General features: G+C 30.1%; 1 protein-coding gene across 1 annotated transcript in view; it reads right to left on the bottom strand.

Annotated features, from left to right (window-relative positions):
* Positions 1 to 19,648, bottom strand: part of LOC129973668 (uncharacterized) — a 107,486-nt gene that overhangs the window by 73,954 nt on the left and 13,884 nt on the right. Inside the window, exons 2-5 of the mRNA XM_056087511.1 lie at positions 12,138 to 12,271; positions 9,548 to 9,626; positions 6,290 to 6,522; positions 4,005 to 4,102 (exon numbers count right to left, since the gene is read on the bottom strand). Of these exons, the coding sequence (XP_055943486.1) occupies positions 4,005 to 4,102; positions 6,290 to 6,522; positions 9,548 to 9,626; positions 12,138 to 12,152 (425 nt within the window). The 5' untranslated portion in view covers positions 12,153 to 12,271. The remainder of the gene's footprint in view (positions 1 to 4,004; positions 4,103 to 6,289; positions 6,523 to 9,547; positions 9,627 to 12,137; positions 12,272 to 19,648) is intronic.

Raw genomic sequence — 19,648 nt, 5'->3', positions numbered from 1 at the left:
CATTAGTCTCTTGAAGACTGGGTCTCTGGTTTTTTGAAAAATTTTCCTGGCAAAGTTCCTGTCCCTGATTAGGTCTCTAATTTTAGGGTCAATAAAATTTTGACTATTTATAATGGGGGTGGAGGCTAGATTTTTTGCATTAATAATTTGCGATTCGAAGATGTTTACAAAATGGTCAAGTTTATCTGGGTTTGTAAATTCCTCAATGTTTGGGGTTTCTGATTGACTGAGGGTTAATTTAAAATTATTCCAGTTTGTTTTAAATTTATTAAGATTATTGGGCAGGGAATATTTAAAGAAAAAATTTAATAAGATGGGATTATGGTCAGAGCTAAGTTCAGGTAAGGAGTGAATTTCATATGGGTACAGGAAGTCTTTAATTAAGGTGAGGTCTATTGTATTGGCTGACTGAGGCCCAAATCTAGTGGGGGTGGACGGTGCTATAATGTCTAATCCGGCCTGAAGGGCGAATGATTTTAGGGAATTACCTTTTGGGCAGTTACGCTTACAATCCCAGCTAACGTGGTGAGCATTAAAGTCTCCGCAAATTATTTGATTAGGTCCTGTTTGCATCAGGTTTTCGATGTCGAAAATAAAATTGGAATTATCTGCACTAGGGGGGATATAAATAGAGATTAAGGTTATTGGATCTTGATTTTTAAAATTTAATTTTACCACGCTAGCTTCTACATGTTGTAGTAAAGGTGGGGGGACCTCACTGTGAGGTAAACCATTTTTAATTAAAATTGCAGTACCGCCGCCAGCCTGGTTAGCTCTGTAACTGTAATATGAGAAATAGTTTGCCAGGAAAATTTTTCTCTGTGGTCTAAGGTGGGTTTCTTGCAGTAGGATTACATCGGGGTTATACTTATTTACAAAATTACGAAGGTCAATTATTTTATTGTTAATGCCATTTGCGTTCCAATAGACTATGCGAAGGCTATTGCAGGAGAAAACTAGTTAGTGACAGGTAGACTTGGGTTATCGAATGCCTTCATGAGTATATCCAGTTTTTCCATAACAGTGTTTGCGGTTTTTAGTTTTTTAAGCTGTGAAAAGAGTAAAGGGTACTCGGTCGTTAGCTTTTTCAGTTCTTTCATTGCTTCTATAATGTCAGCGAAATCATTGCCTTCTAAAACGGTGTTGTTGGCTTGTTCGTGACCATAGGTTTGTGGCGCCAGCTCTGCTGGGCTTGTGTGGTAAGAGTGTAATGGAGGCGCTATCTCATGATGGCTTGTGTTTTTAAAAAGGCCTGCAAAACTGACATTTGGCCTGATCAGAGCTTGGTTTTTGTGAAAATAGTTGTCCCTATATTTTCTCGCAGACTGAATTTTTGGGAAGGCCTCGCAGCCGCGGTAAGATGCTATGTGCCCTTGTTTGCCGCAATTGATGCAAGTTGGCGTTTCAATTTTTTCTTTTATCACGCAAGCATTAGTTTCGTGGCTTTCGCCACACTTCAGACATCTGGGCTTTATGTTGCAGTTATTCGCTGCATGGTGAAAAAAGTTGCAACGATAACATTGCGAGACTAGGTTGCGACCTCTGTAGGGCTCTACTGTGATACTAAGGTAATCCAGATGTTCTATTTTAAAGATTTCCTCGGCTTTTTCAGTTTTATTAAGTTCAACCATATAAAATGGAAGAGGTCTCTTAGTTCTTAGCTGGGTAAGTTGAACAACCCTAGTCACTGGGAAACCACTATCAACTAGGTTTTGAGCTATTATTTTTGTGTCGTATTCATGGGGGAGCCCTTTGATGACTGCTTTTAATGGTCTTTTGTTTTGGGGGGTTATGATATAATAATCATAACCCTGCTGCCTGCAGAAATTTTGAATGGCTTTGTGTTGATCAGCCGATTCTGGGAATATTTTTATGAACCCTTTATTCAGTTTGTTGACAGTTTTGCCGCAGGTTTTGGCAATTTGGGATAAAATTTCATTAAAGTTATCTGCATATTTCAACATTATTGGTGGTATTTTATGTTCTGCAGTGTTGGGAGTTTCATTTTCAACTGGAATATTATTGAGGACTTGAAATTTATTGCTTATGTTAATTACATTTTTAGGGGGTTCCGGTTTATTTCTGGCAAGTTTCCTCTTTGTTGGAGAGACGAAATTATCATTACTCAGGTTCAGGGAGGGTTCCTTAGAGTGTTCACATTTCGAGTCCTGACAAGAACTAACAAGGTTCATCTTACCCAGAAGGGTCTCCATCTCCTGAATCGCTTGTTTTCTTCTAGACTCCATGGCTGCAAGATGCGGGTGAGCATAATCAATCTGCTCCCTCTTGGCATGCCTTGTGGCTTGGTTGATACCTTCAATTTCAAGTCTTAGGACTTTTACCGCATCGCGGATCATCAATCTTTCCTTGCAATGGATGCAAGTGTATTTCTCTTTAGTTTGAGGCAGATCACTATGATTGCCATCAATGATCATTTCTTCATTCGTCTCCGCGCATCTGCGCTTTCCACCTTCTTCGCAAACGCTACCGTTCATGACGGAAGCTAACACGAGAATGACTTCAAACAAAATCAAGTGAAAATCACAGCCTGCTTTTATGCACACAAGTGAATACACAGCAAATTGAACTACGACCACAACAACGACGACTTCGTAGCTTCTGAGTGCCCGTCTTTTATAGTTCCGGGAGGCGGGGCTGGAATCTTCGGACCAATCAGGGCGTACCTGGCTGTATCTTGGGTCTTAGTGGATGGATCGTGAAAGTTCTCGAACTTTCCAGTAGTATCCCTTTAGTACCGCCAATTTCATCGCCAACTCGCCAAACGGTCGCCAAATTTGTCGCCAAGCTCCGAGGTTATTGACGCGGCATCCACTCAACATGCACAGGACAGATCGTACAATTGTCTTTCTTACGATGACACTACTCGGGCCGGGTAGCAAAATTACAGATTTGTAACAATATTAAAATTTATTGCCTTGGCTTAAAGAATAATAATTTCCTTTCAAAGAATGTCATTCTAAAGTATTATGAACTGAAAACTTCAAAATAAATGTTACTAAAGAGAAATAAATGTTACTGAGAGAGACTATTGCCTGCTCGAAATGTAGTAATTTTATCAATTGATAAAAAAAGTAATTATGATTGAAGAATAAAAATAATAAATAACTCAGTTAAATTATATACTTTACAAAATGTAGTTTTTGAAATAATAAGATAAGAGATTCAAAATATTTTTCTATTTATAATAAAGATTCATATTTAAAAAGAATGAAGCAATTTTGAATTTTTGAAATGCGATAAAAGAAAGAAGAAATTAATTCTGAGATAAATGAGTGATAGGGTTCAATAAATTTTGTGAATGTTTCAACTGTTTGATTCAAATAAAGTGATACCAGTGCACTAAAAAATGCAAGAAAGTAATCATGAATGGCAAAAACTATAAATTGTTAATAAAAATATTTTCTTACGAAAATAGAAAACATTAATTGATTGAAATTAATATTTTAAATATCATGCCATTTTGACCATATCATATATATATATATATATATATATATATATTTAAATTTTAATGCTATATTATCGATATAAAATCAATGACTTTCTTTAAAAATGTTTGATAAATTTTAATCACCTTTTAATCACTGATATTTAAAGCTTTATATGGCTCCATATTTCTGAAACATAAATTTGTAAAACTTTTTTTTTTGTTTTTTTTAAGTGCTATAAAAAATCTTTTACTACAAGTGTCTAAAAATCCTGTGCTAGAAATGTAGCTCAAACAAGGTGGAAGGAATATTAGCGTTTATCATTAATCTGACTACTAAGGCTATAAATAAAATTAGTTTTTTAAGTTAATCTCTAAATAATTCATCAAGACATTTATACAGTAATTTTAAATATGAAAAATTAAGTTCAGGCTCACATGTTTTTTTCATGGATTAAGGGATTAAAAAGCGATTTTTGCTCATTCGAAAATCGGATTTCTATCTACATGGAAACATTTTAAGGATTCGGGCTAAAAATGACTAGATTCAACTTACTACTCATCAACACAATGAGCTGCAGTGATGACCCAGTATTCATCAACCAGTGAAGCACCACACACGTACAGATCTTGTGGCTTCTCTAGAACAGCTGCCTAGAAGACAAAATAATTATTTTACTCAATTGAAATAAGAAATAGATTCGGAAGTTGGCTGGCCAATTATATATCCCGCGGTTAAATATCTTAGTTATATATTGAATGTAAGTCTATTTTCTTCTACATCCTGTGATTTCCATAAAACGATATGTATAGTTTTTACCTTTACATAGCTAAGTTACATTATATTATTACAGGATTGCATATAAAATCGCCTATTTGCTTCACTTCTTCACTTAAAATTATTTTGACATATTTACAAACGCTGTACCAAAATGGCTATTAAAATATTAGCATATGAAGAGTTAATTTACCAACTATGGAAATTTTAAAGTCATAATTTAACCTCAACATTCGCTAATAGATGCTACAAAAACAATTTCTATTTTGTGGCAATGCTATGATAATACCCACGAAAAATAAGGAATGCACAACTGTAAGAGTAAAATAAGGAAATAATGAAAATATGTAGGAAGATAGGAGATTAAAAGAATTAAAGTAGCTTGCCAATAGGTAATCTCAGGTTGATTTTGATTACTTTCAAAAGTTCTCAGTGCTTCTGTATCAAGTTTACGAATAGAAACTTCTTCAATCAACTTTGAAAGGTAGGTTAATTTAATATAAAAAAGCCTGATCTTTGATTCGGCCTTTACAAAAGAAAATCTATACGAAAAAAAAGCACTACTAACTGATTTGAATAGCTAACTACTAGTGTAGTTAAGAGTTGTAAAATTCATTAGAAACATTTCTATCAAAACACAAATAAAAAAATCGAACACTTGTAGATTAAAAATGCATACCAGCTTGTTTCTAAAACATATAAGACCAAATCGCGGATGACTAAAATACAAGTCAAATCTTCGTTTCGATAAGGTTAAGCCGATAATATCTGCACCACTGAAAAGCTTTGCACTTTTAATTGAATGAAACCATTTCAATTACAGACAGTATCATTGAATGGAAAGAACATGTTGGAAACCTTCGCAGTTCAGCCTCAATGTCAAGAATTAACAGCATCGAGTCCTCTATACTAAAAACATACTCATCAACTAAACATTAAAATATCTTTAGCTTCATAAACTGCAAAAACCCGTCGTGTCGTTTCAGGTCCAAAAGTTTTACAGCTCGTCAAGTCTATCGGCATCCTAGATCACTTTATCCTAATTCTGAAGGAAGCGCCGTTTTGTTCCGCCAGGTTCTGAACTTTGAAGAAGAAAATTTTCAAACAAACATTTTTGACAAAATTCAACAAATTTTACCATCATTAAAATTTCGGACAATTTTTATAAATATCAAAGTTCAGAATAGAAAGTTAATGAACGTTAAATTGCAAAACTGTAAAAGACTAAACTTTTGAACAATTGATTAGATAGCATCTAATTTTGAATCAATTAATATTTTCAATTTCGAGGGATATTCAGTCTATTAAGTTATTGCTTTGATGTAAAAATATTACATTTGTGCAGAAGCCATAAATACTTTCAGAGATAAGCATAGGAAAAACACATATAAATAAAAGCTAATATTAAACACATATTTTTAATTAAAAAATTCGATTTTTTTCAGATTTATTTAAATTATATAATAGAATGAAATTAAGAATAATGATGAATTACCTGATTTACTTACAATGTATTTTAAAGCTATTAAAATTGGAAACATATAAAACAAACCTTCATTTTCTAGATCTAACTACAACTATGGTAATAAATATTTTATGCTTAAAATGTTTGTACACAGTTTGAACTAATTACAAACATTAAAAGGACAGACTATGGAATTATACTTAATCATATGCATATAAAAAAAAAAACATTTTTAAAATTATCCTTTAAAAAAATACTATTTGTTTGATTGTGTTGATCCGATCTCATCTTCATAATATATATAAAAAAAAAGAATTTAAACCGTGAATAATTATCTATACCGACAGTTTTTAAGGCAATAAAAAAGGATAGCCCTATGATGAGTGACTTTATACAGAAACAAAGATTACTTAGCGTTTAAAATGGGTTTCAAATAATTTTTAGAATAATTTTTATTCACTTTTCAGGTTACAATTTTTAAAATACTGGTTTTCAACGTCACCCAAAGTTCATACAATAAGATCCAAGAGACCTTAAATGTTTTAATTAGACAGTTTGTGTAAACTGTCTAATATCAAAAATCTTCCAATTTACTTACATGCCATGCCCACTCCCCTGGTTCCGAGATGCCATCTCTTTCACTATTGGGACCTTTAGTTCCGCAGCTGCTCGATTTTGTGGGTCTAGGTAGGATACCGACAGCTACTGAATTTGGATCAATGAAACAGCAGACTTTGTTGCTGTAAGAACAATACGAATATGGTTTTCCACCGGATCCAATACAGTGCCAATATTCCATGCAATCACATTGACTCCTGGATCGAAGGGCATCTAAATGACAAAGCAGCATAGAGCGTAAAACTTATGAATAAGAAAGAACTAAAATAAGCCTAAACAGAGCTATTAGAAAGGAAATATCTGGAAGAAAGTAATGATATAATACAAGATCTATCTTGGCAACTTTTAGCATGTTTGCATCCATAAGGAAAACTGTTATTACAATTTGGCAACGATGCTGACATACATGTCATTCAATTGATTAGTTTATAATAAATTAGAATGCCAAGTTGCAAAGCAAAATGCCATTTATCTAACAATTACTTAAAATTCTTTTTAATTATTTTGTGATTTAAATGTAATATGGAATAATTCTTAGATTGTGGAAAAACCATTATCCTATTTCAAATGTAATAAGTGAAATAAATTAGAGCTAACATTAAATGATATTACGCATTTCCATCAGATGAAATTCTCGAAATCTGACCATGACTCAAAATTAAAAAATGCAATTTAAAATAGCCGTCGTTTAATTTCAAAGCATGTGATTAATAAGATTAAACTGAAGCAAAAAAATTATACATATTAACTCCAAAAATATTCAAATAAATTAATGGATATCATTCATTTTGTTAGAATAAATAATAGCAATAATTACTGTTGCATTTTTAGAAGAAGTATATCATTATAATCATTTAAGAAATCATTATAATTATTATTGCTACATTTATAATTTTGAGTACGAAAATAATTTTAAAATCTATATGTTGTTAAAATTATAAAAAAAAAGTATTCTGTATAAATATAGTTTCTAAAGAGCAGACGATAAAATGAAACAAGTTTGAGTAGGTTACTGTTACGTCACTAAGTTTACTTTTCTGAGAGTCCGCCTGTGAATCTTCGTCATTGCCAAGTTTAGCCAGAGAAGAAATAGATCTTTTAAATCGTGTGGTTAATTTCTTTTTTGAATGAGAGTAAAGAAAATGTGTGGGTAGAATACATGTATTGAAAGTGTGTCAATCGTATTCAAAAAATATTTGCACTGTAATGTACAGCAATATATTTTCTATGACAGAAATTTAAACTAGGTGAAATATTTACTTTGAATAGGATAAAGAATTGTTAAATACCATGACTTCACATTTTGGGAGCTTTGAGGCCTTACTAAGCATGTTTAATGATTTAAAATATTGAATATTATTCGAACCATAACAACTTTTTATTTGCTAGAAGAAATATTCCTAAAGTAACTAAGGAGTAATATTGTCTTTTGAATGGAAAAAACAAATGGAGAGAAATCTTTTCTGAAAAAAAAAATCATTCAAGATTTCTATGTTTCTAAGACCTGTTCTGTTCCATTTTATCGGCACTTTCTAAGATCGCTAGTTCAAATTAATTTAAACTTATCAAAATTTATAATCATTTTTTATAATAAAAAAATAAGAAAGAAATCTAAAATTAAATTATTATTGAAATAGATTTAAAAAGTTGTCTTCTAAAAGTGAGTTTGATTTATAGAGAAAAAAATTAAATGATAACGCTTAAAATAATATTAATAAAAAAACACTAAAATGATTAAAAATCGTCTCAAAGCTTTCAAATGGAAATCTAGAAATTATTTAGAAAATATTTTCCTTTTAATGTTACTTATTATTAAGTAAATAGGATTCTTGATTTACCTTGTTTCAGGAAATAATCTATAAAACTAAAATCATTTAATCTTAAAGTATAAATAATTAAATCATACTCTGAAAAAATAGCAGCAATATTTTATTTATTTTCTTGTTCTCCAGTAAGTTTACATGATGTAATAATTATTAATTTAAAATTTCTATTTTAAAATAAAATCTCAGATCATTAGTTATCAACCAAAGTATCGAAATGAAATTTATCTTTGTAAGCTACATTTTCTTTTGACAAATAGAAAAATTGGATTATAAAATAAATTTGTAAATAAATTAGCACACTTTATCAATAAAAATAAAAACTTTTAAACTTTTTTATGTTAATGTTGTGCATTAAATAATTTAATTTAATCAGAAATATACATGTAAAAATGAAAGATATGAAATAATTTAATTTTGAAGTCTATATTTTCAATTCTTATTATAAAATATGAAATAAAATCAGCTGAAAATTAAAGCAAATTTTATCCCCTCCCCTCAAATGACAGCAAAAGTATTTGGACACTCAGAACCTAGCTTATTATGTCTTACTTTTGCAGATTTCGCTTGTTTTCAACAATATAAACATAATATTAGCATTTCATAACACATATGTTGAAAAAGATTCTTAATATATTCTGTATCATAATCTAAAATCATCTATAAATATTAACAATTAGATAACTTTTCATTATATTTTTTATTGAAAGCTTATATTATATCATTATGAGACTTTATCATCCATATTGTTCCTCACAGAAAATATATATATGAACAACTTTTTAAAAGAAAAAGATAAAATTTAAAAATTTGCAAACGATATAAATAATATAAATTTGTCATTTATCGGTGCAGTTATGTCAAGTTTCCCACCAATCATTTTTTATTGTTTCAAATAATAAAAATTATAAATATTACTGTATGTAATACTCCATAAATTCTGAGGGTTATATAAACTGTTCAATTCATGAAATGAATATTTTCTACTTAAAATTATGAATTTGAAATCTCACAAATGAATAAAAAAGAGTTTGTAAACTATTTTGTTTTTTACTCTTCTGTTCATTTGTTTATTTGCATTTTTGAAATATTTCAAAATAAATTGTGGACAAGCTTTTTTTCCAATTCAATACTAGTTTTGCTTTCAATCAGTTTTCTTATTATTCCGTTAGAAATCTATAAGAAGAAATGAACTTTATTTTCCATATGAAAATAAATGCTTAAGAAAAAGTGTCATTCATTTTTTAATATATAATTATTCCAATTGTTATTATTTTGAATATATAATTTTTAATAATTTTCCAATTAATGAGCTTACGAAAACATTCTAACAAACACTAACATTTAATATATTATATTAATCTTATAAAAAAAATAAACTACAACTTTAAAAAAACTGAATGGAAATATCTTACCTAATGTAGTTCCGAAAAACTGGGATAAAACTCTGCCAGTAGTAAATATCCAAAGTAAGATAATGATTAACTGGTATCTCTGCACAAAAATGTAAATAGCTTTATAAACGAGATATCAAATTTTTACAATATACTAGGTTTAAATCAAAACAAATTTTATAATCTAAAAAGTTTGCAATTTTAAATATGTCTCCTCTGAAATTACTAATTACATTTTTTTGGGTTCAAGGATGTTAAAGAAAAGATGTCTAAGAACAAAAAAAATGTATTTATCATCCAGTCTATATAAAAGCTTCAAATAAAATTAATTACTAGAAAATGTTTAAATTCTTTAATCCACTCTCCTTATTATTAAAATACACATTTATATTAACCAAAGTATGACTAGCTAGCTGCTGAAAATTATACGCTATAAGTAACTGCAAACGATTTTATGGAAAATGTTTTGTAAATTATATAATAAATTTTGTTCAATTGTTTTTTTTTATTTATTTATTTTTTGACTATTCATTTAACTTCCTCATTTTAGAAACTCAGTTGTGGCAACATTAATATATTCTGCATAAAGTAAAACTGCATGAAAAAAAATACATTAAGTTTGATGAACTTAAAGAAAAACTTTAATTTCTTCTTTCTTCTTGCTGAATTTTTTCAAATAAATTTTGAATTTTTTAATTTTACTTTAGTATATTTAGTTCAGAGAATCTAGAATTAGTAAAAGATCAGTAAAATCAATTTAAAGAATTTAATTTCGAAGTTTAAATATCTAAAGTGGTATTTGTGTGGTAACCCTTCTATTTGGTAACATATGGTACTCAATACTATTACATATATTCGTTTTAAATACTTGCAATTAGCTACCATTTTAAAATGTTACTTTGAATTTTGAAATGCATTCATCTTGAAAAACAAAATTTACCAGAAATTAGAGAAAATAGGCATTTAAAGGTTTTTCATTATCTATTTTAATATAAATGCACAGAAGGTGGCTTTGTAATCCTATTGAGCAACACCCCAAATCTAAAGTTAAATGAAATATGCATCTCATTTTTCTTCTAAATGTTAATAGAAATACTAAAATCATGATTTTAGGAGCAATTTTTCTTTCAGAAGTAAATTTTTCAATCTTTATTATTAATATAAATAAATGCGTGCATGTGGGCAGTGTGCCTTGGCGCTCTATAGACCAGACCATTGGACTAGCAGTTACTACATTTGGCACATATATACCTTGAAAAGATAGAATGTGCATCTCAAAGCGATTTTTTTTTTTTTGAAATTTTAATTAAGCAAAAATTAAGTAAATTTTGACGTTTTCCGTAGTAGCTCCCAAAAATACTATTATACAAAAGTAATTCTGCACAATTTCAAAATTTAAAAAAAAAATCTTTATAATAATATTAATTTAACAGTTATGAAATTTGTCCTTGAAAATTGACAGTATTTTTTAATATATTTATTTGCCTAATTTCCAACAATACATTGCCTTTTTGATTAGAATTCAAACTGTTTTCTTTGTTTCATCAAGTATTTAATCTAGGAATTCTTCCATTGCTGAAAGTTAAAGAAGATGGGTTCTGTTTAAAATATGTGCAGTTTTCAAGGCGAATAAATAATTGAAGTTACAATATCGCAATATGAGGAAAATATGTAAACCACAGATTTTCGCTTTTGATAGCGTTATGATGTCATGGGATTGATCACCGTTTGAAAATTCCATAAACACAATGAACAAATGCAGGAAAATTAATATAATATAACTTGAAGTCTGATAATGTTAGGGAATAACAGATATTAAGTTACGTTTAGATGATTTAAATGAAATTAAATACAACCAGTATCCCTATGAACAACTAGTTATTAATAATTTATCCTTTGATGGTCGTTTCTGTTGTTTGTTTTCCTGTTTTAGATTGATTATCACATCTTTGTAAAATTATCATTTTACTTTGATACAATTTTATCATTTATTCTGAAACAATATAATCAAAATGGCAAATTCCAATGGCAAATTTTGAGCTTGATGATCTGAAGTTTTTTTATGAATTATTACCATGTTAATAATAAAATATAATTAGATAAATTAATTGCTAAATCTGATAATTTTGAAATTGTGAACCATATAAAAACAAGTAATGAATTTTAAAAAGAATAGATCTTGCTATAAATCCCTAGTTCCAAGAAATTATCATTTTACTTTGATACAATTTTATCACCTAGTCTGGAACAATATAATAAAAAAAAAACTAATTTTCTTTATTGTTTACATATAGATGCCAACGGCAAATTTTGAACTTGATGATCCGAAGTTTTTTCTGAATTATTATCAAGTTAATAATGATATATCATTAGATAAATTAAATAATGAATCTGATAGTTTTGAAGTTGTGAACCATACAAAAACAAGTAACGAATAAAAAAATAGATTGTTCTATAAGCCCAGAGTTCTGCATTTCTATTATTTGGACAGCAGAAGCTACTTAAAAGCTACTTACTACATTTAAATTCATCTCATCACTCGAATTATGATTTGAGTTATCGCATACATATCTTATCTAAAAGAAACAGAAATAGGAAATTGAACTCTTACCTGCATGAAATCCATGACGAGGAGATACTTCGAGGACGCGATGATTTTCCCTTTGTCAGCATCAAACCGGCTCCTGGCCACGCGATGTTGTGTCTTCCATCATGCGCCCACGCTCTATGGGCCTGCTCCGAGCCCTGCGAAAAAACCGGGACCTCCGGGTTATAGGTCAGTGGGGCATAGGCAAGAACGGAACAATGAGTTTATAAAAAGCGCCCGAACAGGACCTGACTGGAGGAAGCACCCTTGGATGGCATTGTTCGAACCACCCTAATGAGTAGACGAGGGAAGTAGGGCGGTTTCGATGGGTGATGTGATGGCAGGTGATAAAAAGGCAAATAAACAAGTACTTTGTACGGGACGGTTGAGTGAGAGCAGGCACTAAGGAAATGACTTCGTTGATGACTTTAGACTTTGGTTCTGATTTTTTTTTTTCTTTCTTTTGCATGTTTATTTAAATTAGACATTATGCCTAAATTTCCCTCTCATTTAGAGAAAAATAATTTTCGGTGGAAACAAATCAATTTAAAATCACGAGAAGAAATATAAAAAAGTTATATAATGCTTTTTTAAGAACATTTAAACTAAGTGTTAATACCTGGGAGACCAAGCTTCATTCGACTTTTTTTTCTTCTATAAAATCGTAAAAATATTTAGATACGAATACCATACTGATTACATGTGAATACTTTTCAATCCTACCGACGTATGAACTGATAATTTAAATAAAAAAAAATCATGAATGCACTTAGTGTAACATGTTCTTCGTGTTGGCTAACACAATAATTGCCTTATTGCTATTGGATGAGAGCAGAAAGTATTCGTATTCGGATAATTCCATATAGCGATATCTCACAAAATTTTGAGGTACCTGTAGATTATCGGTATGGCAATAATACTAGAATCACAAAAGTTTACAAGTTGGTGTTATTTAACATTGTCAGCATAAGAGCAAATAGAAAAAAGCTCTAATAGCTGGTTATTTTTTTAAAAAATTGTTTATATATGATTATATAGGATTTAATTGCACTTAAATTATATCTGGTAAGCTCAGTTTTGGAGTTATAATGCATATAAAAGCATACTTGAAAGAAAAATGTTAAAAACTCATTACATTTTTAAAAAATAAAACAAATATCTTATGTCAACGTTTATTTTTTCATTAATACTTGCAGAGGAAGAAAGGAATGATGTAAGCTTTTAAATGCTGTCACTTTTAATTTTACACTTCAATATTTTCTGTAAGTACCGTTTACATTGTGCGGAGTTCAAGTATTCTGTGTTTGCCTATCCATTACGTTAGTTTGCTATTCCAGTCGGCTATACGGAAGTTAATGAGACAGCGCAATTTTCAAAGACTTTCCTTTCCTTTTTTGTCATCGTCTGCTTACAAAAGAAGTATTTTTTTTACTAGAAAACAATTTTCGCTAAAAAAAATACTTCATTTGAAAAACTTAGTTCTTGTAGAATCGATGTAACAATCGTTTTCATACATTTACGATGATTTTTGAATTCTGTTTTTTACTATCAATAAATAGCATAATAGTCTTTTTAAATAAATATATCTAATACGAAAGTTCTCAGAACATTTTAACTATTCTGAATGCAATTTTATCGGTTATACTAATTTCCAATAGTTCAAAAACGTGACATCCATGTATTTTGTTTTTATTGAGATTGCATTATTATACAATTTTCACCGCTCGGATACAAAACAGTGAAATTGTATAATAATGCAATCTCAATAAAAACAAAGGATTTGTAACTCAACATGGAATAATGATTTAAAATACTGCTTCTCGATATATTCTTAAACTCTTTTTAGTATCAAATGTGCTTTATGAAGTTTAAAAAAACTGCGGCGAACAAAAGCATTAGACGCAAGCATCTCCTTTGAACTACAAATATATTTAACTTCATAGTTAGAGGACACATCCTATTTCGGGTATGTATTGTTAGTTTAATACATATAAGAATATAAAGGACATATAAAGTTCCTAATAGTGACCAAGTAATATTTAGTTTGAAATTGAATGACTTACAGATTTTAAGATTGGAAATTCAGTAATTCGATTCAATAGGCCGATATGTCATTATCGGGTTCGAAATTAATCAGAGAAAAATAGTTGTGGTAAGAATTTGTGGCAAGAATTACAAAATTTTCTCTATTTTCATTAAATTTTGAAAAACCTAAGCCTACTTTATCTATTCTTACAGTTTTTATTTTCATCTACAGTACACTGCTGAATATCCGGCTTAATGTGGAGGATTGGTTTGGTTATATTAACGTCCCGTTTGAAGCAACACTAGGGCTATTTTGGGACGGACCTCGTAATTTTGAACCACGGTCAGATGACGAGGACGACACCTGAGCTGGCACCCCCCTCTCCACACCACACCACACCAACGGGAGGACGTTTGGCATGACGGATTTAACGTGCAACAGACCCCCTTACACGACGGTTCTTCGGTGGAATCGGGTCACGAACCTGAAACCCTCCGGTTCCGAAGCCGAGACCTTACCACCGGGCCACCGTTGCCCCTTAATGTGGAGGAAGAGCAGGCTGGATAACAAAAAAGCCGGATAGACCGCAGTTCTATGAACTCAATTCTCGTCACTAATCATCCATCATTGACAATAAACTCTGAATCTTGTACTTCTATTTGCGCCTTAAATTCCAAAGCTTTTTCCTGCAATATTGGCTCGGGCACTCTTTAGTATCACACCTCAAAAACAAAGCTTCCCAACTTTTTAATGCTTACCTGTCGGCATGGTTTTTCTTACTTTTATTCCACTTCCTACTAGTTTGTGCAATACAATTTTTCAATTTCTAATCGTTTTTTTCCCAGTCTCCTACGGGATTTTTTTCAACTCCTAACTCCGTAGCTATATTTTTTGATGTTACACCAGAGTCTAGTTGCTGTATAGAGCGTAATTTCTCCTGCATAGTCAATACAACTTTTTTTTTCTGCTTATCACCCATTTTGAAATTTTCACTGTGGTACACTTAAAAGAAACACTAAGAATACTCCAAAAACAATTTACGAATACTGTACTTACTGTGCAGTTATAATCAGGAACAGCGGCAACAATGGAGGTCCATCTCACACTGACGAAGCAATGAACAACGAGCAGAAAGCTGCTCTTTTCCTGTCACAACTTGTATTTTGCACATGGCATGTAGGAGAATCGTACCAGACGCTCGCTTCCAATACCTTGGCAATGTTGCAACGTCTTGTCTTCTTCATTTAATTACGATAAAAGAAAACTAGACCGGATAGTACGGAAGCCGGATTGTCGCGAACCGGATACTCGGGATACACATTCCCCATTTAAAAAGCAGGAATGCTTCACACAAAATATAACAGGCCAATCATTGATAAAGATGCTTTTCATTAGTTGTGCAATGAGTAAATGCAGGTCATATTAGAAGTTGCACAAAGGATAGGTAATGCGGGAAAACAAAGGGCATTATACGCAAAGAGACAGTAGCAAAAGAGCATTACATGTAAGAAGATATTAACAAAAGAACATTACATGCAAGAAGATTGAATCACTAATGAGAAATGATAAAAAATACGATTTTAGCCTGAATTCCAAAACTCTTATTTATAATTTTATTTAGTTTTATCCTAAACTCAGCTCAGTGACTTTATCAACTGTCTTCCAACCTTGTGATGTTTGCTAGTTAATTTTTTTACATCAAATGCACCGGAATGGAAATACCATTTAAATAATTTTTAAAATGTTTATTACATTTTATAAAGATCTTCAGTGTCATTACAATATAAGTACACCACCGTTTATACGTCTGTCTCGGGATTAACAACGTAAACAATATATAAATGATGTAAAATCGAAATTTTAATAAACAACGATTATTACAATGTAATTAAATATGTCATATTTAATGCTCTTGATGCAAATTCGTTCAAAATTAATAATTTTGAAGTTTGCTGCGATAATATTAGTATATTACATTATGGTATAGAAAACAATAATTTTTTTTAAATTTTATATTCTTTATAGAAGTCAGAAAAATGGTAACTTTATTGAATATTTTGAATTTAAGTCTTAATTTTTTATACGTATATTTACATGCAGATAATATTTAATTAAAAAAAGATCTTTAATTATCGTCTGATGTGCAGATTGTCTATGAGTATTAAATGCAGCATTATGAATTAAAATTTCACTGAATGTGTTTTCACTAATATTTTTACATATAAAATATATTCGAAGTTTTTCAAATAAATCCATTGCCTCCTTATAGGATGATGGTATAACTTTATAAAACTGCCTAGAACTGATTTGTCTTTTAATGATTCAACCATTTTTAACAATTCCGAAATCTGTATCACAAATTACTTACTCTTCAAAATTGATCACTATTCTCAGATAATTGAAGCCTTCATTAACACCGAAAACGATGTCTAACAGAAACTTTGCTTCCCTTATACCATATAGGCTAAGTACTTCATTATTTGAAAGATTATAATCGATTCGGAAACTGTGACGGAAGAATGTATTAAAGAGAAAGTATATCATGCATTCTCATATGATTATTTCAGACGCTGTGTATTATGTTTAATTTCCCGGTATAGGGCGAAAAAAAAATCAAAATTTTCCCTATACTGTGCAATTAAGAATCCTCTTTACTTTTACGGAATAAATTTTAAATTTAGCCATAGATCCAGAATTTGGATAATCAATAAAATATCATAGAATAAAATCTATTTAATTTGCTGCATTTCTTAATAAACTCGTTTGGGTAAACACATATACGCGGATGAACATTAATCAAACTTAAAATGGACTTGATCCAAAATTTAATACATATGTCTAATCTCTATTAATATGTAAAAGTAAGAAAGAGAGGCCGTTTGACCTAAAACTACAAAATTTGGCATAAATATATTTAGAAAATGGAATGCGTCCTTCGAAACGATTTATTTTTATTTTTAATTACCTAAAATTAAACGAAATTTTGATGTTCCTTCGTGATAAATACCGAAAATATTATTGTTCCAAACTAAATTTTTGCACCATTTAAAAATTTTGAAAATTGTCTTTTAAATGTTATTAGATTAATTGATGTAAGATTTTTCCTCTTGATTTTACTAATTCTTTCGCATAATTTCTAATTATAGATTTTATTGTTGTAGCTAAATGAATATTGTTTGGATTGTTTCTTTAAACACTTAATCGTGTGGTTTTCTTTTATTTTTGAAAGCTAAGTAAGAAGATTCTTCTAAATTATCAACGTATTTTACATAAATAATAATAAAAAATGAATTTACATTACCGTAAAAATAAAGGGAAACTTGAATTAATTTACACAGCATAAGTGTAATAGTATTATGGTGCCATAGGTTTCGACTGTTAAAATAACACAATTTTAATGACATAATTTGAGGAAATTGAACATCAAATTATGCATAAGGGATGTAATTGAAATAAAAACTACTAGGCAGCTAGTTACGGATAAGAAAAAGAAGTTACATTACCATGAAAAATAAATTTCAAGAGATGAATCAGATTGCTATGTTTTTAATGGAACTATGATGGAACGGGACTTGACTGAATAAGAAACGCATGCATGCCATAAATAAAGCAGGTTTAAGGCTATTAAACCAATATAGCTACGATATCCATCTTATACGTTTTTGAGAAAATTATGAACATCAAATTATCATAGTTCCATTAAAACTAACAAGCCGCTAAAGCAAAGTGAACTAGCAAGCCGCTCAAGTTGAGTGTTCTGATGATAAAACCATATTCCGACTTCCATCGGTGCAGTTAATTGAATCTCAAACTCTTATTGAAATTCAGAACTCTTATTGAAATCAGATGGATTATTTGATAGGTTAAATAATCAGTCCTTTGACGTATTTCATTCAAAATGTGTCAGATATCTACAATTTCAGTTTGATCAAAAACCATACACCAAATCTTATTCGTCTAGCCCGTTGCATTTTTGAGTTTTTGTGTTCACAGGCATAATTCCAAATATTGTTTTCGAATTCAGGAAGATTTAAAACATAAAAAATTAATCAAATATTCATGGTCGAATTTTTTGCCGATTGCAGCATTTTTTTCTTCTGCTTAATTCACATTCAAAAAGTGAAAAGTATTTGATGAATTTGATTTATCAGTTTATAGTTTAATATCTGGAAAACCAAGCTTTGCTCGGCAGTTTTTTTTTTTTTTTTTTGAGAAAATATTTAGATACGAATCACATGCTGACTACATATGAATATTTTCCAATCTTACCCACATATGAACTGGTCATTTAAATAAAAAAAATATATTATGAATTAGTTTAACTTGTTATTCGAAACAAACTGCTATATTACGTTATCTAGACAACAACTCTTAAACTACTTTACAGTTTATCTATCATTACTTATATTTTTGAACTTACACTCAGTTTTACCATGGTGAAATTGGGTCCGAGATGGCGTCTTATCAACATAAGAGCAGAAAAAAAGACTCTAATAGTTAGTTATAAAAAAAATGTTGTTTGTGTGTGAACAATCGCTTTTTTCACTAAAGACTTCCAAAAATACTGAATGTAAATATAATATATAATAATATGGTATAATATATATTATAAAATAAATATAATAAAAAATAAAGCAAAGAAACTCGAACCGAGGATCCGCAACGCATGGGTACTTATGTTATTCTGACCATTATATTACACTGTCTACGGAAGTTGAATTCGAAGCGGAAGTTGAATATATTTATTCTAATAGTTAGTTACAAAAAAAAAAACATTTTTTTGTAACTAACTATTAAAGTTACTTCTTTTAGAGAAAAACTTTGTATAAGTAAAAGATTACCTAAATATAAAATTTGATCCATATCGTTAGACCCGTTTCCGAGATACACGAAATAAATAAATTTATATATATATAAGAATTGCTCGTTTAAAGCAATAAAATTCTCAAATAACATAAGCATCTGTTGACATAAGTGCAAAAAGCCGGTAGTTAAGATTGGAAATATTATTTTTTCTAAAGAATGTGCATAACTATGCAGATATTTCCCGACAAACTTTCACACACCATTCGTTGAAGCCGAATCACATTAAAATAAACACGAAATAAGGGCACAAGTATAGTTCATTGATTCCAAGTCATTAAATTTGATGATTCCGCAAATCCAACATAATTGATGGCATGAGATATACTATAGCGAGAACACAACTAACAAATCCTCAATCCAGTTTTAAGTAGATATTGATGAATGGAACAGACGAGAAAACCCACTACTGAGAATAAAATAAGTTCCACTTACGTAAACATGTATGCTGAGCAACTTTCCATTTCCTTTTACGATATTAAATCGCTTTGTTTTCCAAGGAATGGCCGTTTCGCTACACTTCTTTGAGGCGAAACAAAGCATTGCAGATGCTTTTGTATATTTGCTTAATGCATGCCGTACTCTAGATTTCGAAGCATTAAGGATCTTTGTACTTAATAATAAAATGCATCTAATTAAGAAGGCC

The sequence above is a fragment of the Argiope bruennichi genome, chromosome 1 (genome assembly GCF_947563725.1).
Source record: "Argiope bruennichi chromosome 1, qqArgBrue1.1, whole genome shotgun sequence".
NCBI lineage: Eukaryota > Metazoa > Arthropoda > Arachnida > Araneae > Araneidae > Argiope > Argiope bruennichi.
This window is presented reverse-complemented; position numbering and strand designations above follow the sequence as displayed.